Source organism: Cyprinus carpio, chromosome B11 (assembly GCF_018340385.1).
Source record: "Cyprinus carpio isolate SPL01 chromosome B11, ASM1834038v1, whole genome shotgun sequence".
NCBI lineage: Eukaryota > Metazoa > Chordata > Actinopteri > Cypriniformes > Cyprinidae > Cyprinus > Cyprinus carpio.
In genome coordinates, this window is record NC_056607.1 from 1,195,047 (window position 1) to 1,217,592 (window position 22,546).

The 22,546-nt window shown below is 37.2% G+C and overlaps 1 protein-coding gene across 1 annotated transcript in view; it reads left to right on the forward strand.

Moving 5' to 3' along the window:
• poc1a (POC1 centriolar protein A) overlaps positions 1–22,546 on the forward strand; it is an 86,462-nt gene that overhangs the window by 3,573 nt on the left and 60,343 nt on the right. Inside the window, exons 4-7 of the mRNA XM_042733519.1 lie at positions 2,181–2,360; positions 3,261–3,368; positions 3,448–3,563; positions 10,769–10,902. Of these exons, the coding sequence (XP_042589453.1) occupies positions 2,181–2,360; positions 3,261–3,368; positions 3,448–3,563; positions 10,769–10,902 (538 nt within the window). The remainder of the gene's footprint in view (positions 1–2,180; positions 2,361–3,260; positions 3,369–3,447; positions 3,564–10,768; positions 10,903–22,546) is intronic.

Here is a 22,546-nt window from a genome sequence, read left to right on the forward strand (position 1 = left end):
ACAGATGTCCCTGGGGTCCCATGCGGTCCCTTAAGGACTGCCGAACCTTCGCCTTGAACTCTGTCACTCTGTGGCCGTCCTCCTCGCCTCTCATCAGGTGTGTGTTCAGGAGGCTGAATGTTGGACACTGACACATTCTCTTCTGTTGACATTACGGTGGTTGCACATTTTAAAGTGTCCAACACCGGCGCAATCTCGGCCGTTATCTGCCAGTATTCGTCTCGCATCTCGGGGGCTCTGGCATCTTGCAGCTTTGTTGCTGTCCTGTCAGGCAGAACAGCTGTGAAAGCCCACCTTTGTTCAGGGAGTCTCCCGAACACGTCACACACCGAGTCCCACTGTGTTTTACACGACTGAATGAGCCGGTGTTTTGTTTCATTTGTTCTTGTTTAGCTTCCAGTGCCTTGCAAGCAGGTGTGCTGTGGTTGAAGAGTCTGACAAGCCGCCCAGCTGCAGCAATAACGCGATGCACAACCCATCCTGGAGAGTTTGCAGCCACGATGTTGTGTGCATTGTCATGAACACATGCAGACACTTTCCCATTTAGACCCCAGGTCTCAAGTAGTTTAGCTGCGAGGTTCTCACCTGTGTGTCTGTTTGGCATTCTCTGTGATCGTAGGACAGCTGAATTAACTTGCCAGTTCTCATCTATGTAGTGACAAGTTATTGTAATATAGCTTTCCGTTGTGAATGCCGTCCAGCAGTCAGTCGTAAGGGCCACAAACTTTGTGTTTTAAGTGATTTTTTTTTCTTTCCTCAAAACAAGTTTCAGTTCTGCGTGTAATAGCAGATCTTGATGGGATTTTGTAATTGGGCTTAGTATAGCTCAGCACAGACGACACTGAAGGGCAAAATGTCTTTTACTACCACTGAACAGATTCTCTGAGTTATCTCTTCAGATCGCCGTGCATCACATCTTCTCCCTGATGACATGGAAGGCAATGTTTGTTGTCCTTCATCACACAATGCTTGTGGATGTTTGCTTTGCAAGTGATTCTGCATCGTACTTGTGCTACTGGTGTATTTTAGTACTGCGTAGCATATTTTTCAAGTCAATTTGTCGGCCTTTGTCGAAATGGTCCCACACAGTACTGCAAAATACGTCCGGTTCCACGTGTTAACACCCTATGAGTTAACAAATAGACTATGTTTAGCATATTTATGCAGCAAAACTTAAAAAAAAAAAAAAAAAATTATATATATAATAATAATAAAAACATTTTAAACCATTTAACTGATAGCATTAATCAGTCAAAATGAAATATTTCGGGTTAACAGTTAAACGGTCAATATGAGCATCCCTAATCTTAATAGAAAAATTTATTTCTTAGTTTCTGCGTGTTCTACTGAATGATATTGTTTCAAATCGAGAAACCGGTTTGTGTTGCTTGATAATAATAATAATAATAATATTACATTTTTTTTCTAAGAAATGCACACAGTAATAGCTTGAGTTAGGATGCAGATGTCAATTTTTGTTGATTATAAAAAATAGTAACATCTGTAAAAATTGTAGCAACCTCATTTTTATGTAATTATTCTGACTGTTTGAGTTTAATTTTTTTTTTATTATTAACCATTGGTCTTCCATAGTAGCATAGTAGTAAACACAGTTAAAACCACACATATAGCACACCTCAGTACCATGGTAAAAATATAACTGTATGTGACCCTAGACCACAAAATAAGCATACTTTTTTTTTTTTTTAATTGAGATTTATATATCATGAACTCTGAATAAATAAGCTTTCAATTGATGTATTGTTTGTTAGGGCAATATTTGATTGAGATACAGCTATTTGAAAATCTGGAATCTGAGGGTGAAAAAAAAATTCTAAATATTGAGAAAATCGCTGCCCATTTTCGTGGAAACCATCATACTTTTTATTTTTCAGGATTCACAGATGAACAGACAGTTCAAAAGAACAGCATTTATTTGAAATAGAAATCTTTTGTAACATTATAAATGTCTTTACTGGCACTTTTTATCATTTTAATGCATGATGAAAAAAAGTATTAATTAAAAAAAAGTCTTACTCTAGATGTTTGAATAATATTTTTTTGTGATATTTATAAGCTAAATGTACATTACATTAAGAAACAGATGAAAGCTTTATTGTAGATAGACTTATATGTGTGTGTTTTATTGGAAGTAAAGTGAGATGTTCTGTGGATGTCAGGAAAGGGGAATCGACGGTGTTTCGAGCGCATACGGGAACCGTGCGCAGCGTGAGCTTCTCCAGTGACGGACAGACGCTCCTCACCTCTTCTGATGACAAAAGCATCAAAGTCTGGACCGTTCACCGGCAGAAGTTCCTCTTCTCCCTCAACCAGCACATCAACTGGGTGCGCTGCGCCAGGTAACACCACAGATAATACAACCACAGTATCACAGGATCTCACAACACTTTTTGATTTATTGTTTGCTTTTGTACTTTAAGTAAACGTGGACAAACAATAGACCTATCATTAAGCTCCTCCCCTCGAACACAGACTAGCCAATGGCAGTCGAGTATCAGTTGCATGGGGACTGGAACTCAGACATCTGTAGGTTTCAGCACCATAGAGAAACATCGGAAGAACTGAAGATTGCATTGTTTTTATGGGGTTTATGCTTCAAAAATGGACAATCGATGTGCCTCTGGTGCTTGTAACACTGATTCCAGCTGTCCTGAGAGGATAGGCAATCAAATTTATTTTATTCTATTTCCTAAACCCAGACAAAACAGAGCAAAATGTCTGTAAGCATTCAGCTCTAATCCCAATGAAGACAAAAACTATCATTTTCTGGTTGTCATACTCACATTAAGTTGCAGTTTTCACAAAATTTCATCTTGTGCTTCAGCAAGGTATCTCTTGTTGATCCGGGATGTTGTTATCTGCGATCATGACGAACGTAACATGAGGCTTCTCCCGCTTGCATTGTGATCTGTGAGCCCTTGCTTCCAAATTAATACCCACAATATTTGTTTTAAAATATATAATATATCTCTCCATGGCATATTTAAGTAACACTTGAATGGTGGTCCTTCTGTGTCCAACATGGGGAGCAACACTAACTAAGGGGGGCGGGGCTTACTGATAGGTCAATTTGAATAGTTGTTCTCTTGAAGAGTCACACAAGTATATACCTTTCAAAAGACCTCACAGAGGACAGTCAAGCGAGAGAGAATAGTAACACGATGAGCTTGAAGTGTTTAACCAGCAGCACCTGTTTGTAAAGATGAACCATCTTAATGAGTTCACCGTAAATCCTGTAGGTTTTCACCGGATGGGCGTCTGATTGTGTCTGCCAGCGATGATAAGACAGTGAAGCTGTGGGACAAGAACAGCAGGGAGTGCATTCATTCGTTCTGCGAGCACGGCGGGTGAGTAAAGGAGACAGAGATACGAGCAGAGCGACAGCGCTGGAGCACAGTCACAGCAGCGTCTGCGCTCTTCTTTCAGATACGTGAACCACGCTGACTTCCACCCCAGCGGCACCTGTATCGCAGCGGCCAGCACCGACAACACCGTCAAGGTGTGGGACATTCGCACGCACAAACTCCTGCAGCACTACCCAGGTGAGGGTCACTGCACAACACAGATCAGCAGCGTATGACACACACAGCGCCAAAGTCATTCGGATGATTAGAATTAGAAAAACGGTTTCTTGAAGCGTCTCGGAGACACAGTTCTTCTGGATTGAGTCTGTCTCAGTTTGTTCTGTTTCTTCATGTGACTCCAGACGGACTGATGATGATCAGATCACATCTCTGTGTGGAGCTCACAAATCTCACTGCATTATGTCTTAAGCATTTAGCTAAACGTAACTAACCACCCTTTACACAAACATTGTTACAGCGGCTAAAAGCCAAGTGCACGTATAGATACTAAATGAGTGGTAAATGTTTATAAACATTAGATGAATACAGATGTTAAATAGTCTCAACTTTAGATTGTGTTCTGCAGAAACATGAATAAATGATTGATAAATGATTTGTGGTGATGTGTCGGGGCACTTTTTGCCATCGAGATGACTGCTAACAAAGGTAATAAAGATTATTAAATGTTAAGAAGCATTTACAAATGATGACAAGTCTCAACTTTAGATGGAGGGCTGCAAAAACCTGAACAAATAATTGTTCAAGATGGGAAAATAGTAGAAGTCAACACATGAATTGAAGTTTAATGAAATTTGTTAGCATTCAAAAGTACGTTAACAAATAAGCTTTTAATCACTTCTAGCTTTGTGAATATATATATATATATATATATGAGTTTGAAAGTGCAGACTTTCTTTTCGTAAACATCATAAGTTTCGATTTCTCTGCATTTAAAACAAGTTTTAAATCGCTCCGTGTATGCTGAACTGCATCAGAATCAGATTGAAGATGATGATGCCTGATCCAATGTTGATGCAGAGGAGTAAATCACCATATCATCAGTGTATAAATGAAAACTTGAATGTGCGAGTTCATTCCCAATATTATTCATTAATAAAATAAATAATAATGGGCCAAGGACCGATCCCTGTGGTACGCCGATACTTACATTCAGAGTACTAGAAGTGAGTCCTTCTATATTTATACATTGAGATCTGTCCTCTGCTTCAAAATGTCATGATCTACGGAATCAAAAGCTTTGGATAAATCGATAAAAAGAGCAACACTATGGTTTTTATTATCCAATGAAACCATTAAATCATTGAATTATTTTATAATTTCTGTAGCTGTACTATGTTTTTTCCTAAAAAGGGATTGGAACTCTGATAAGGCACTTTTATATAGAAACTCCTTTAATTGTTCAGTCACAAGCTATTCCGAAACCTTTGACAAAATGGACAATTTCGAAACAGGCCTATAATTATTCAATACAGTTGTATCATCCCCTTTAAATAATGGATGAACATAAGCAGTCTTCCAGATAGAAGGAATTTAATTTGTAGATTATGAAAGATTAAAAAGATCGGTTAGTGGTGGGGCAATAAAATCAGCTGCCAGCTTTAAAAAAATGTGGATCCAGCTTATCTGGACCAGCCCTCTGAAACTGTTACTGGGTTAAAATCAAATAATTGATCTACCTTAAAATGAAATACACTAGAGTTAACGGTTGAGGAATTATCACGGGTCAAATTATTTGACTGATGAAATGTACCAGTGGCCACAAAATGTTTGTTTAAACAATCTATTATTTTAGCTTTATCCACAATTTTGGATTAAGGATTAATAATAATAAACATGACAGAAAGTCTGAATTTGATTTTCTTCCAATGAGATTTTTAATGTTTTTCCAAAAAGTTTTCGAATTGTTTAGATTATTAGAAGTTTCTAAAAGAAAGCAGTCAATCTTAGCTTTCCTAATCGCAGCAGTAGACACATTACGCAATTGTCTGAAAATCAACCAATCTTCCTTTAGATTAGTACTTCTGGCTTTAGACCAAGCCAAATTACATTCTCGAAGTAAATTGGACACTTCGGGGTAAACCATACATTGTCTGCCTTTAACTCTAAACTTTCTAAAAGGAGCATGCTTATTTATAAAATGGGTAAAAATTTCATAAAAATAACTCCATGCAATTTCTACTTCTGTTATAAGATAAATTTTTCCCCAATCAAATTTATATAAATCATGTAAAAAAGCTTGTTCCTATAAAATGTTTCAATATCATGTTTAATAATAATACACGGATTAGATTTGGGAATTTTTGTATTGCTAATCGTAGCAACTACACAGTGGTCACTTATATCGTTTGCAAATACATATGCCATATTTATGAGGGACATTAGTTATAATTAAATCAATTAATGATGAGTTTTCAAGACTTTTTAAATTTGGTCAAGTAGGACTATTTACTATCTGAAAAAGATTCATCAAATTACAGTATGCTTTTAAATCATCAGATACTGGTTGCAACCAGTTCCAATTTAAAACCCTGATCAGGACTAATTCTTTAGGGTCTAGATCTTATATAATCTGTGTCAAGGTTTCATTTACTGCTGAAGGTGGTCTATAGCAACCAACTAAAGTGATATTACAGGTTTTAGAAACCTCAATACTTAAAGCTGAATGATCAAATTGATTTTTTACTGATTTAAATGAAAAGCATATTCGTACTATATTTAGTTTTAATAAAAACTGCAACTCCACCTCTTATATTAGATCAATCAGCTCTATAGACATTATAACCAACAATGCTTGTGTCCTTATTTGATATAGAATTTTTTAACCATGTTTCCGATAAAACTATAATATCTGCATCAAGTTGTATCTGCCCAGATATGTAACATATCCAACTTTGTGAGTAAACACCGAACATTTAAATGAACAAGACCAGTCCTTGATTTAAACATCAGGACCTGGCTTCAGCTGAACATTTTCAGAAATTAAAAGTAAAAGTACAAAGAGTGCCCCCAGCAGTCTAAATTTCTTGGATAATTTTTCCTCCTTTAAGGTCCTCAAAGAAACAAAAGAACTACCTGGAGTAACAACAAAATTTTTCCCACAACCATGATTCTGGCAAACCTTATCAAGTGCACAGAATTTAAGCAACTAAATAAAAAAGAAAATAGTGGAACACTGCCCTTTTTCGGACTATTATCAGCTGAGCGTGTAGAACCTACACGGAATTGTTCTATTCTGTGAAAATCTCCACTACAGCTCTTCATAAAGAAGAAAATAAATAATACAAAAAGGAATGATGCCATTTTTTTTTCATGCCACATTTTTTTCATTGTTTCTACTGCGGTTTCCACCTCTGCATTTCCTCACTTCACTCACGAGAACGTCTGCACACAATCACAGGATCTATTGTGTAGATCTCTTCATTTATCCAAAAATACTTCAACACAGGTCACACGTACAATCAGTACACCTCTTCTGTAATTAACATATTCATATTGACATTTTTAGGGAGCGTGAAGTGAAATGTGTCAGGGTGATGCAACTGCTCTGATATCATAGTAAAAAAGAAAACATTTAAAGAATTTAATTCTTGAAAAGGTTGGGTTTATTATTATTTATAGTTTATTTCACTGCTTATTAATGCTTGGAAAACATTGTCCTCTAAATCAAAATCATGTGAGGTAGCCAGTATAAAAACAAAAAGAAGAAAAACTGCGGTCATGACAAGGCAAGCTTAGTTCAGATTGGACAATATCACGCAGACTCCGCATGACATAATATTAATGAATTGATATTTGATTATATTTGTGATTTACACACTGTTGGACTGGTAGGATGAGGCGTAGGGCTGCTCGATAATGGCAAAAATCATAATCACGATTATTTAACACGATTATGAGTGAGCCATATGACCAAAACTTTATAGGAGTGATTTCTTTAAAGATATATATATATATATATATATATATATATATATATATATATATCATTATTTATATATATATATATATATATATATATACAGGTCCTTCTCAAAAAATTAGCATATTGTGATAAAAGTTCATTATTTTCCATAATGTAATCATAAAATTAAACTTTCATATATTTTAGATTCATTGCACACCAACTGAAATATTTCAGGTCTTTTATTGTTTTAATACTGATGATTTCGGCATAAAGCTCATGAAAACCCAAAATTCCTATCTCAAAAAATTAGCATATCATGAAAAGGTTCTCTAAACGAGCTATTAACCTAATCATCTGAATCAACTAATTAACTCTAAACACCTGCAAAAGATTCCTGAGGCTTTTAAAAACTCCCAGCCTGGTTCATTACTCAAAACCGCAATCATGGGTAAGACTGCCGAGCTGACTGCTGTCCAGAAGGCCATCATTGACACCCTCAAGCGAGAGGGTAAGACACAGAAAGACATTTCTGAACGAATAGGCTGTTCCCAGAGTGCTGTATCAAGGCACCTCAGTGGGAAGTCTGTGGGAAGGAAAAAAGTGTGGCAAAAAACGCTGCACAACGAGAAGAGGTGACCGGACCCTGAGGAAGATTGTGGAGAAGGACCGATTCCAGACCTTGGGGGACCTGCGGAAGCAGTGGACTGAGTCTGGAGTAGAAACATCCAGAGCCACCGTGCACAGGCGTGTGCTTTTGAACCAGAAACTGGACTGTTGCTCAGTGGTCCAAAGTACTTTTTTCGGATGAAAGCAAATTTTGCATGTCATTCGGAAATCAAGGTGCCAGAGTCTGGAGGAAGACTGGGGAGAAGGAAATGCCAAAATGCCTGAAGTCCAGTGTCAAGTACCCACAGTCAGTGATGGTCTGGGGTGCCATGTCAGCTGCTGGTGTTGGTCCACTGTGTTTTATCAAGGGCAGGGTCAATGCAGCTAGCTATCAGGAGATTTTGGAGCACTTCATGCTTCCATCTGCTGAAAAGCTTTATGGAGATGAAGATTTCGTTTTCAGCACGACCTGGCACCTGCTCACAGTGCCAAAACCACTGGTAAAGTGGTATACTGACCATGGTATTACTGTGCTCAATTGGCCTGCCAACTCCTCCTGACCTGAACCCCATAGAGAATCTGTGGGATATTGTGAAGAGAAAGTTGAGAGACGCAAGACCCAACACTCTGGATGAGCTTAAGGCCGCTATCGAAGCATCCTGGGCCTCCATAACACCTCAGCAGTGCCACAGGCTGATTGCCTCCATGCCACGCCGCATTGAAGCAGTCATTTCTGCAAAGGGATTCCCGACCAAGTATTGAGTGCATAACTGAACATAATTATTTGAAGGTTGACTTTTTTTGTATTAAAAACACTTTTCTTTTATTGGTGGGATGAAAATATGCAAATTTTTTGAGATAGGAATTTTGGGTTTTCATGAGCTGTAAAATCATCAGTATTAAAACAATAAAAAAGACCTGAAATATTTCAGTTGGTGTGCAATGAATCTAAAATATATGAAAGTTTAATTTTATGATTACATTATGGAAAATAATGAACTTTTATCACAATATGCTAATTTTTTGAGAAGGACCTGTGTGTGTATATATATAGATATATAGATATATAGATCAAGTATGTATTTTCTGTAAATGTTGCTATGACATCTACATTTGAGAGACCAGTGAAATTGTACAATTCTCAATACCACAGCAGAATACTAGGGTAACTAATATTAGTAAAACAAACAAACAAAGCTCTTCAAAACTAGTGAAAATACTTAAACTGTCAGTATTAAAAAAAGTATAAAAGGATACAAATGGGACAAACTATGCTTTACGTTTTTTTTAATGCAAATCTAAAGCATTCAGTTAAAAGCCTACTACAGAAATTAGTTATATGCAAAATAAAACAGCATAGAGTTCACTGTATGAATTAAACTTTCTCGGTTTCTTAGTGAAGCTGCAAAAGTCCTTCAGTCAAGAGCACTGAGTGATTTTCTTGTTTGATTAAAGGGGTCATATGATGCTGCTAAAAAGAACATTATTTTGTGTATTTGGTGTAATGCAATGTGTTTATGTGGTTTAAGGTTCAAAAATCCAGTGCGTTGTGTTTCGCCGAATGCCTCAAGCGTGTGACGGAAATGTTACGCCCCTCACCATACTGTGATGTGTTGCCTGGCACGACCAGACAAAACTAATAAAACCCTTTACAAACGAGGCATTTGTTGCATCGAGTGGGGACATAATTACTGGTTATAATGACTTATACTGTCTTTTTATGATTCGCTTATCATCCCGCCTAACAACCACTTCATCATTTATCATAGAAAAAACAACAAACAACAAGGGCTACTCTACACTGCTCAAAACTCACGTTTGAATCCTCAGTGGCAAATTCTTTAAATATGAAACATGTACTTACAGGCTGTGAGTCAGAAGCGCCAGACTGTCCTTGCAAAGTTGGAGCTGCCCCACTTTATAGAGCAGCCTTTGAGCACAGACCCATTGTAGGCTACTCTGCAGGTTCAGGAAACATCCTCTTTTGGAAGGACAAAGTATTTTCGCTTTCACAACAAAACACACGGCGTCTCCACAACACGGCGGCAACAACAATACTACAGCGAGAATAAAAGTTACTCCTCCTTTCTTTGCATGATCATCTGGGCGGCGTTATGCAAATCTTCCCACACAGTAACGTAGAGATGTGGGGCGTGTTAGAACGAGCTGTTTAGGAGGGTGTGGACGAGTCTTAACTTTTATAAAGAATATCTCTTTGGATTTGAGACTTTAGTCTGTGCAACTTTACATATCTTCTTCATGCACCAGGAGCTTGTAACCCTCCAAAGAGAAAGGGAGAATTGAAATCGCATCATATGACCCCTTTAATATTAAGAACACAGTCTGCAGGAGGAATATTATCCCGCTGTCACTTTAAGAGTCGCACGGATCCAGTTTACCTTTACGCACGTATTTTCATTTATTGCATAACCGATGAGGGTTTACATAAATAATCACTGAGCACCGCATTTTGACAAAATTTCACGTGTATTTGACGTGTATTTAGGCGCACACTTTGAGCTGAAAGATGACTTAACTTGTCTGTGTTGTGTTCAGTCTCTGAGCGAATGCACAGAAATCCTCCTGAAGAACAGCACAATATCTCTTTCGTGCTTTTAAAGACATTAATAAATCGAATACACTTTAATAAATCAAGCACGTCCCATTTTGCAAGTCACGTTACTGATTTGACTGATTTGCACGTGAAATTGGGCTTTTATAGAGGAGCGAAAGCCCACCGCTGGAAAGAGGGCGCAATAATAATTTTATCTCGATGACTGTATTTTCATAATCGTTGGAGGCAGAAATCGAAATCAAAACCATATTTGGATTAATTGCACAGCCCTAGTGAGTAATGGTTGTGCTCTTTCAGTTCACAGTGCGACGGTGAACAGCCTGTCCTTCCACCCGTCTGGAAACTACCTGATCACGGCCTCCAGTGACTCCACGCTGAAGATCCTGGACCTGCTGGAGGGCCGACTGCTGTACACGCTCCACGGCCATCAGGTGACACGCTCAGCTCACCCACTCTTCTGTGCTGTCCTCAGACTGCGTCCCAGTGTGTGTAGTAAATGAAGCTGCGCTGCATCAGAAACATGCTGTATGCGCATTTACGAAAGGTGAACATTGACCTTACCACTACTTTTCAGTTAACTTTTCTTGCAGGATTAGTAAAATTATAGGGCTTCCTTTAATCATGGTATAATAAAAATGAATTTGCTGTATAACACGGAGTGCATAAATCACTATATGGACTAGTATTTGTAAATATTAAGTTGCAAAAAGACTATTTAAATATGAATCCTGCATGTTCTGCGTGTCTCGGTGTGAATGAATGGCACAGAAGCACGGTTTAGTTTATTACACACATACTGAAGAGCTGGCGGTGATTTCAGCATCTGTCACTAAATGAGGAACAACATCTCACTTCATGAGCACTTTAACCTTTCATTTCAGTAAAACTAGCATCATATCAAATATAAACAGAAACTTAAAAATTAAATTTAACTTGAAGAAATTGTGACAGAAATATATTATTGTTGTGCAGTAGAGTGTACGTAATACTACTACTACTACTCATAAAAAAATTAAAACTTTATTGTTTAAAGAATAATCACACTGTATTTCTTTCATATTTTAATTTTAATCCTAAACCCTCTTTATTGGACAAAAAACTTTAATTTTCATTTGATTAAAATGATACATTTTCGTTTGAGCTTAATTTTCATTTGATTTAAAAGATAAATTAAAGTAATGTTTTATGCCTTAAAAAAAAAATACACAACAGATTTTCTGGAAAAAAAAAAAATCATAGGACTATTGTAAAAATAAATTTTAATAAAGTTGTTTTTATGCATTCAAACAATTAAACATGCAGGGTAACACTTTAGTATACAATTCTCACTATTAGCTAGTTGCTTACTATCATGGCTATTTATTAGGGCTTATAAAGCACATATTCTACATCCCTCATCCTGCCCAATACCTAAACTTAACATCTACCTTACTAACTATTAATAAGCAGCAAATTGGGTTGTTTATTGAGGCAGAAGTCGTAGTTAATGGGTTGTTAATAGTGAGAACTGGACCTTAAAGTGTGACCACATGCTTAAACACAGAATTTGGCAACAATAAAACAGAACATAAGAATAAATAAAACACTGCATAGGGCTAAAAAATTAAACAATTCATAGGGCCCCCAAATTAGTAGTTCTGGACACCATTCTAGCTGCACTAAATCGACAGGCAGGTTGCTCCAAAAGACATTATTACATGATGCCCATAGAGATTTGGTGCTAGCAGTGACGTGGTCATGGCTTGGTTTCTTGAATGCAGTGGATGTCGCTTTGAAGAGAAGTGTCTGTCAAATTAATACATATTAATAAACGCTTTAAATGTAAGAATAATCGTAAAGAGGCACTTCGCATGACCAGGTTGATGAAGCGTTTGTGAAATATGCCTTTGTTTAATGGGTCAAAGTGTATGTTGTCCTGCTCTCGTTGTGCAAATGAATGAATCAATGACATCGCAGAAGTGATGATGATCTGTTCATACCAGCACTGTTGTATTTTCCCATCAGTGGAGCGTTGGCTAAATCAGTCCTGTCCTAAGAGTATTAAAAACTGACCGCCTACCCGTTGACGGTGAGTCATATGCAGTACGAACCTGAATGCTCCTGGTTCGCATCAGTGGGAGTGAGATGAGTGAATAACCTCAGCCTTCAACACAAGCGCACTGAGAGATAAAAGAAGCTGGAAATAAATGCAGTTGGTGAGGAATGGAGCACTGTGATTGGACGGTCAGCCCGTGTCCTACCAGCGAACTGTGCTCAGGTCTGCTAGAAAAGGTGGTTTGGGGTGGATTGGCATACAATTCCACATTGCTGCGAACCGCTATTGATGTAATTGTGTTTGCATGCTCCTGCTCGCTGTTTATTGCATGATGCATTTCTCATTGCTGCTAGTCTCCAAATGAATGATCTTCACAGAGCAGTTGGCATTCTTCTCATCAGCAGCGATGCGTCTGCGGAGGTGTTTTTGTGCTAAATCCCAGCGCATAACTAGCTACAGCTGCTGCTAGGCCTCACACCGATGACGGATCAGACTCGAAGAGGAAAAGAGACCTGCGGTGTTGGAGCTAAACTCACGTTTGGACCTTCGAGATGCTCGCTTACCATCAGTGGCCTATTTGTGGATTGGTCTCTGACACATTTATGGCCTTTGGGGCCGATTCGAGGGTCTGAGGTCTCTGTCCCATCTGGTGCTTGGACTGTGAAGCGCTTGTGTTGGCCTCTCCTCGCTGACCTCATCTTCCTACACGCCTGTTGCATAACTTCCCACTGAAAGGCTCTCGTTCAGTCCACACTCACCACATTCGGAGCTGAGCACTCAAACGAATGGTGTTTTCCCAGCAGTTCAATTCAATTCAAGTTTATTTGTATAGCGCTTTTCAAGATACAAATCACTGCAAGCAGCTTTACAGAAAATTAAGTTACAAGTCTACAATATATTTAGTAGTAGCTCGTCAGTGGTGACTGTCAAACTGATGTACGTATGGCAGAAATGTATGGTAAAATTCAGTTAATGACGTAATCAAACAGACGTTGAACACTATTAACAGCAAAGATTATATGTTGCAATCAAAGTGACATCACACAGACATTTTTCACACAGATTATGGATCCTATTCACAAGACTGTGATGACGCATTTAACAGTCATCAGCATTGTAAAAGTTTTTCATATTTGTATTTTTTTTTTTTTATGTATGTGCAATTATAACACTATTCTTTGCATTATATTACCTTTGCATCAAACTACAAAAAAACGGTTAATGCTAATGTGATGGTGTTTCTAATGCAGCCTTTTTGGGAGGGACAGTAAATTTGACATCGTTCTCTCTTCTGACTGCCGTCATCACTCTCTCTCAATTTTTTCCTTTTATTTAAAGTCATTAAAAAACACGATCGTGGAGTTTTTCTTTTGCTATTTGAGCAAATGGGAATGCAAAAAATATATCTGTGGTACTCTGTCATTCACTGCTCTTGAAGTTAATCCAACTATGACGACTTATCCCGGAAATTTGAAAAGGGTCCACTGAGAAATTTTAACCAAAGTATGTTGTAGACTTTTCAGTAAAACCCCAAAGAATCATATCAACTTGTGGAAAATGTGCATCTGATGACCCCTATAAGCACTGCAGCACCGACTGGATTGATGAAAATCTAATTTAACTTTTTAATTCTAGTTATAATGCTTCTTAAGATGGCATTGTAATAATGTTCCTCAATTTTTCTTCAGAAAATCTAATTTTTTTTCTTAAGAAGAAATGTTTTGGTGTTTTCTGATTGTATGGTGGTTCTTGTCGAAGGATTGCTGATCAACTCAATGAAAACACCTCAAAGACTGTCGTTTAGTGCTGCCTCCAAATTACTGTAATAATTTAACCCCACACTGTTTTTGCTGTGATCAGCTTGACCGGAGTTACGGCATATCATTATTAGACAATTAAATTAGTGTCTCTATTTAACTCGTTTCATAGTTGTTACCGAAGTTCAAATTCAGCAAAAAGTCACGTCACACATAATCATGAGCGATCATTGTTTACGTTATTGTACGCCATCTCTATAGGCTAAAGATTTATATTAGAAACAACCCAATAAATTAATCTTACCTTTGGTGCCTTAAGACAAGTTATCCTAACTTTAAGAGGTTATTTACGGTGATTTTTAAGAATTTTTTTTTTTATAGCAAATCAAATTCTTCTTAAAGGCATAGTTCATCCAAAAATTAAAATTATTTCATAATTTACACACTCTTGTGTTGTACTAACTGCTGTCAGACCACAAAAAGAGCTTTTGAAAAAAAAAAAAATCTTGTCCATATAATGTTTGTAAACATAAATCCTGCACTTGTGATCGTAAGAACAACAAACAATATGCGTTACTTTACAGTACTATAGAAACATACCAGTATATCATCTGTGTCACCATTTTTGGACTATGGTAAAACTGACAACATTATTAACTGTCTTTAAAATAATTGCTTTTGGAAGGGGGTTCAATTTCTGTTACATGCTTGAAATGTTTGGCCAATCACAACACGCTGGGCCAGCTGGGCAATCAGAGCACACTGAGCTTTTCAGAAGGAGGGCCTATGTAGAAATCAATGTGTTTTAGAAAGACTGGACATAGAGGAGCTACAATAATGTACAGTATGCGAAAAATAATGTGTTTGCATGGGATGATGTGTTCTTAATGTGTTGCATGAGATACTTTTGCATTTTTTTTTGTAAGCAACCCCTGTATATTACTTTCAGCCCTTGGTATGTTCTGTCCTTTGATGGTAATGTTTGTTGTAGGGATGCATGATATTGCAGGATATTTTTCAACTCATTTTGGCTGATACCGATAACGATAGGGATATATTTCCCAGGTCTTTCCTGTGCAGAAATTATTAGCAAAATATTTTTAATTTTGGTTAGTTTTTAACAAGAACTGGTCTAAAGCAAAAGAGTTCAGAAAATCTTTTAGAGCTTATGATTTGTTTAAAAAATTAAACATATTACACATTAATGAATAAATCAGTATATATTAGAGTCAATAGATAAAAATGTATAATCTGATTAATCACACCCTTTTTCTGTGATTAATCGCACACTTCATAAAATTAAGGCCACTTCATAAAAAGAAGTCATGTTGCGATACCGAACAGGACCACATGGTGATGCCAAAAACCCATAAATCAACCGTCCGCTGACTGCATTTATCTACTACAGTACTACACACGGATCCATTCAGTATAACTAACAGATGACACAGCAACATACACATGACAAATCAAAACATTATCGTGATTGTGTGTGGAAACAACGTGAATGTACGGAAATGTTTGTGCTGTGCATAAATACAATGTACATGCATTATTATAACAGACTCAAGCATGCTGACTGTACGACTCCTGTACGCCACCGCAATCATCTTTACCTTGATTGCAGTCTTCATCCATCAAAACTTTACCAGCGAGACTGGTTATCCAGTCGAGAAAACACAGTTTGCATCTCATCTGGCCATACAGCGGTGGGATGTTGATAATCCGTTCAGTCTGTACTTTACACAGCGTGTGTGAGGGCTCGCACTCTTCAGAGACAATCACAGAATATGATAGAGCATGTGTTTAAAAGCGCCACACACTGGAATGAATAATTAACTGAAAACACAACGCGAGTCTCTGTTCTCTCTGCAATCTCTGATGTAATCAGCCTGGTTTTCTATATATTAGCGCTGTTTTGGACGGATTGTTTGAATGCATTTGCTTACTGGGTCTTTAGCGTTTAACAGTTTAAAATGATCTGATCGCAAGCAGAGAAGGAAAATGGGGTTAAAGGGTTAGGATAGAAATTGTGCTTTAGTAATTTTACTATTACGTGCAATCACGTGCTATTACTGTTTATCATAAACTGAGCGCGTCATTCTGTACGTGCTTTCACAGATTAAAGGGTTAGTTCACCCAAAAATGAAAATTAGGCTGTGTTTTACTCACCCCCGAGGCATCCAAAGGTGTATATGACTTTCTTCTTTCAGACAAATACAGTCGGAGTTATATAAAAAAAATGTCTTTGATCTTTCAGGCTCTATCATTGCAGTCAGCAGGTGTTGTAGTGTTTCAGTCCAAAAGAAGTGAAATTAAAAGCGCCCATCCATAAAAAAAAAGTGTCCGGGCTCCCGGGGGTGAACAAAATCCTCCTATAGCGAATCGCTGCATTTTTGTATGAAAAATATCCATATTCAAAATGTAATAATCACTTTAATCTAGTTTGCGCTCACTGTTGTAAATGGAAGCAGTTTCGGAGGAATGACGTATGAGCTCAGCTTTGCTTATGCGGCGCTCAGAAGTGACGATCACGGAAGCGCAGGGGAGAGATCGAAACAAAACAATGGTCACGAATTAGAAGTACAAAACGAGGATTTGTAAAGAAGAATGTCAGAGGATTTCGATATAAGCCAAAAGGATACTTTTTCTAAAGTAAGGAAACATTGATTCCTTTGCTCCTGTAAACAAACGTTGGTTTTAACGAGACTCAATGGTGCATGTTCAACGCTGACCTCATATGTCACACTCCCGGAGCTGCTTCTGTGTACAACTGTTGGTGCAAGCTAGATTCAAGTGATTATTAAGTTTTGAATACAAAAACGCATCAATTCGCTACAGGAGGCCTTTATTCACCCCCCGGAGCCGTGTGAGACACTTCCTTTTTTTTTTTTTTTTTTTTTTTTATGGATGGGCGCTTTTTATTTAACTTCTTTTGGACTGAAGGACTGCAACACCCGCTGACTGCATTGATAGAGCTTGGAATAGCCAGGACAAATTTTAATATAACTCCGACTGGATTCGTCTGAAAGAAAAGTCATATACACCTGAGATGTCTCTGGGGTGAGTAAAACACAGCCTAATTTTTAGATCCAAAACAGTGGATCTAATCATCATTCAGACAAAACTTTGCTTTAAGAATGAGCCACACTGCTGACGTGATCTAATCACTGGCACACCCTGAGCACATGTGAGTTAAGGTATTCCACTTATCGTCAAGACAGATTGGCCTAATTTTTCATATCAGGCCGATATTTACATTTAAAGCCATCATCGGCCGATTCCGATATCAGTCCGATAATATCATGCATCCCTCTTTATTTGTTTCTGTTCCTTAAAACTGACTTTGTAAAGCCACCTTAGGTTTTGGAAAGGCACTATATAAATTATTATTATTATTATTATTATATTGATCTCCATATACTAACATTATATGGACATTTTATTGAAAAAAATATTTTGTTTTCTGAAAAGGAAAGAAGGGCATACGGCATTATATCAACACAAAGTTGAGTAAATGATTGCTTTATTTAAATTTTTGGGTGACCTATCCTAAGTTTTGTCTTTAGAACAAACATATAAAGAAGATCTTTTAGCACATTTTTAGACAATGTAACGACCATGATTACTTTGGTGACATGCTGGCAAGGACTTTTATCCCTGTGCATCTGTAATGTACGTAATGTGCATGTACGAAAGTTAATATTTGAATTGGATTGCAGAGTTTAGTGTACATAATCAGTACTCTGAGAATCTGCAGTCTGGCTGAATTCATTGAAATAAAGCTGTAGTTGAGCAGAAGTGCACTAGCATCCAACAGTCCTGTGACAATCAGATGAACCATGTTTTGTGACTCCAAAGGCTAAATCTCATACTTATAGGAAAGTCTGTACTTCACAAGCGATAGTGTGTCGCTGTCAGTGTGAGCGTCCCATAAGGGTTCACCGGGTGCTTGTAGTCATTAGCAAGTGTCTGTCTCACGAGAAGCTGTCATTAGCTGTAGCTTGTTGTTCTTGGCTCTGATAAGATCAGCAGGTGTTGCTAGCATGCTTCATGCTAACACACAGGGTGCATGTTGTGTCTGCGGACAGTGAGACTGGGACAGCAGAGTCTGTCTCTCACATGTGCTCTGCAGCTCTGTTTATGGCATATTCACCAGTAGATCTGTTTACCAGTGTTTGGTGCACAACAAAACATACCGGTTAGCGTAAGGAATGCTGCATCTAAGATGCATGAAATTATTTTACCAATGAGCTGTTAGTCCAAAGCCCCCTGTAATATTAAGAAAGGCCTAATGTTTACCTTAACTGTCACCATCCCGCCAGCAGGACGCCTAGGTTTACTTGAATAGATTACCATTAAATCCTAATCTAATCATGACATGCTGTATATCATTGGAAAAGACTAAGAGTCCTAGATATTTTACCACTGTTTGTTGTTAAAAAAAACCTCAAAATTCACCCTGTGAAAACTATTTTGAAATCAGATGTTGCGTTACCATGGAAATCATACTTTAAAATCTTTTTAGCGGGCTCCTCGCCCATAGTTAGAGGTGTCATATTACAAATGTATTACAGTCTTTTAGAATCTTTTTTTTTTTTTTATAATCTTGACAAAATACATACAATTGGAAATGTCTGAGTCTCATATTCCATATTTGGTGATAGAAGTAATACTGAGAGAAATTGATACATTTGTGACAGAAAAATGCATAAAAAAAGTTTGGATGGCACCCGGTGGCTATTTGTGGTGTAACGCCTGAACAAAATTGCATAGGAACCAAAATTTTTTAAATTTCATCTTCAAATTCGCAACACACCTTATTTAGAGAAATGGCTTTAATTTTATTGCAATTTAGGGATAAAACCTGTTTTGTAAAATATTTATTTTATATAAAATAAAGGAAAAAGAAAACAATTCACTGTCAATTAGTGAAAAAAGTATTAAAAAAAGTTAAAAACTTCTGATCCTGAGCTGAGTTCTGTCTTTCAGCATTAATTAATTGTGTACAGACGCTCCAGAAATTTAAAAGATCATTAGGTACATGCTCATTTGCAAAGTGATACTCCTGGTCCTTCCCAGAGATTACTTAGTCGTATACCAAATAGTAATTATCGGTGTGGTAATTGTGCTCCGTGCAATAATACATCCAAAACTCTCTTTTTCTGCTGTCATCCGAGAACCGGTAAAAAATAAAAAAGGAATTCTGTGATAACTTGTCTCCACTCATATTTGCACATGTAAAATGAAACCCCTGGTAAACAAATGTTATTTTTAATGAGTCATAAACACTAAAAAATGACTCTAATTCCCTCCCACTCCCGTGTTGTTGTTTTTTTTTTTTTTGGCCGGAATCATTCAGTTACAGTAAAAAATACAGTACAGATCACAGCATGCCCACTTTAGTTGAATAAAAATCCAAAAAATTGGGAAATTTTATTGAACTGAAAGCCAGCTTAAACAATGCACAGTGTGCATTGCACACACATTAAATGTAAATCATTCATGCTAACACACACGTTTTCCATTTACATTTTTTTAATTTGAAAGTAGACATTTCACTTTCCATAAATATATTTATCATACATGGAGTTTCGAAGTTTCTTGCTCAAGTTCACATGACTGAGACGGCAGAAAGCGCATCCTGTTTGCTTGAATTATTTTAAGGAAGCACAATGTTTCTTTGTTATTCTGAGTGCACACGAATAAACGTATAGTCTTTACAGATTCAAAAGATGTATTACTTTTAACTGTATGACCAAAAATTATGGAGTATTTTAAGAGAAAGTGAGCACACTGGCGCCTCCATCTGTCCTGCTGTGAGCGCACTGCTGTTCAGTTTCTACATACACTTCAATAGCACACATTTCTGAAGGTTAACATTAGATTAATCTGCAATGTAAAGTTGTTACTACATACATCTTTCAGATGAAAAGCCATATTTGAGGTCTATAAATGATAGGTGAGTGTTTGGATGTCTTTCCAGCTGTGCTATATTACTACATCAGACCAACCGTTAACGATCTGAGCATGTGTGTGTATGTGTGTCAATGTACATGTTACAGACATGTTCAGCAGAAAACACGTCCTACTCTTTATTGTGCTTTGTTCTTTGTTCTTAAACTGAAAATTTAATCAGCAGCTGATTGAATGCATGATTCAGTAATAATAGTGACTTAACTAATGGCGGTTTTCATTGTATTTTGTATTTCTATATTCAGAATGTTATATTTCAGACATTACAATTGCATAATGTTATGAGATAAGTTTGTAGTGTAAATGCATTCATGCCACCTCTGAGCTATATTAACCAGTCTGTTTAAATACATCTAATACCACTTCAGATGCAGTGGTGTTGTTGAGGGCCTCTCTGAGCATGTGCGTGTATGTGTGTCAGTGTACATGTTACAGACACGTCCTACTCCACACCTCCACCAGTTTACATTCCTCATTGTCATCTGCTGTCATCTGAACCTCTACGCCTCTGTCTCTAATCCTTTGACGTGGCTTTAGACTCTTCAGGCCGGAATGAGTTCAGTCTCAGCATGTTAAAGCACACCTGTGGACATGCAGTGACAATGGCACACTACTCTTAAGCAGATGGCTTACTCTGCTTTACTATATGTTAAATCTACTCCTATAAGTGTGAATAATGTGTTACTCGGATGACAAACTGAGGTGGTGCCAAGCAAACATTAGCATTAACTGTTCTTCAATATAACTGTTCTTGTTCAGATAAGCTGGATGTCAGTCTTGGTGGTGCAAGTGTTGAAGAGGGTCTTGTTAGTTCAAGTTAGTTCAACTATTGATATGTTTATAGCAGGTGTCTGAATAACCACACATCTGGTTTAATGTCACAGATGCTTAAACTATCACCCCCTTTAGTTCTGATGTTTGTTACCTCCACAGTAACACAAGAACACACACCGGGCCTCGTTCATGAATCATGATTTACACAGTAAACACGCTTCTCAAAAGAAGTATGTCATATATTCAGTCCGGTTCTTGTGAGGTTTGGTTTGGTAATCACCCTGTATTTAGTGTGGTCTGACTAAGATTTGTCTTCTTTAAGGGTGTACTCACACTAGGCACGGTTGCCTTGAACCAAGCGCTTTGCTCTGAAACCAGCAGCACATAGCCTATATCTGTGCTTTTAGTTCAGTGGACATCTTAGGGTACATTTACACAACACAATGTAAAAAGGAAAAGGTTTTCCTTTGTTATGTTGAAAATTTTCGCATTCAGTAGGGCTGTGATGTGAGAACATTTTTTCACTGGTTAATCTACGTGTGATAACACTGATAATACTGGTATCACCTTTGCTTTTAAATAACGTGTAAAGATGCTGTGCGCATTTACTTTCGCTTTTGAATTAGTGGCTATTCGGCATCAACAAAATACAACGTCAAACTCATTTATCCTATATATTAATCATAGAACTTTTATTAACAAAGCAAATAAAAATTAACCATGCTATATGCCAAATATAAAATCAAATAAAAAAGTTGGTATACAAAACTGAAAATCAGCAAACACTGTGGAACCAAATAACTGAACCAAAGAACTAAGAAACATAGATTGTTTAATAGCAAAACAACTACGAAAACTTGGAGGCAGGGCATACACCTTCATGTAAAATAAAAAAAAATAATTTACACAAAGTTTAAATAAAGTAAAAGAAAAATATATAAATAATAATAATAAGTAACTAAAGTTTAAAAAAACGTCCAAAATTCCAGTAGATAAACGGCAAAAGGTTTTTCAAAATAAAAAATATTTCCAAACAGGCACTTTTGCATTTCGTTTAGAAACTAAATCTACTGCCATAGTCTTATCTTTCTCCCCTCACTCTTCTTGTCAGTCAGCTCAGCTCTCCTCACATGATAAATTAAGTGCCTGTTCTCTAACTGAACTAAATTATTTTTATTACTATTAAAAAAAAAAAAAAAAAAAATATTTAAACGATGGTGGGGGGCAGTGCTGCATTGGGCAAGTGACGTATCCGGTGTTGAGCCTAAAGACTGGTTACACAGTAAACACAGACTATCGCAGCAAGTCTAGCGTCCAGGCAACAACATTGTCTAAATGATCCCAGTTCACACGGATCAGTGAAAACAACTAATAACGCTCATTACGCTCTTTATTCATGCCAGGCCAGTAGCTGATGATGTCACTTCATAAGGAAACTCACGCATTTATACAGCCTGAACACATAATACACATGTGCATGATGTGATCGCTTGACAAATTCATGTTTTCATAGTTTACACAGAGACAATAATG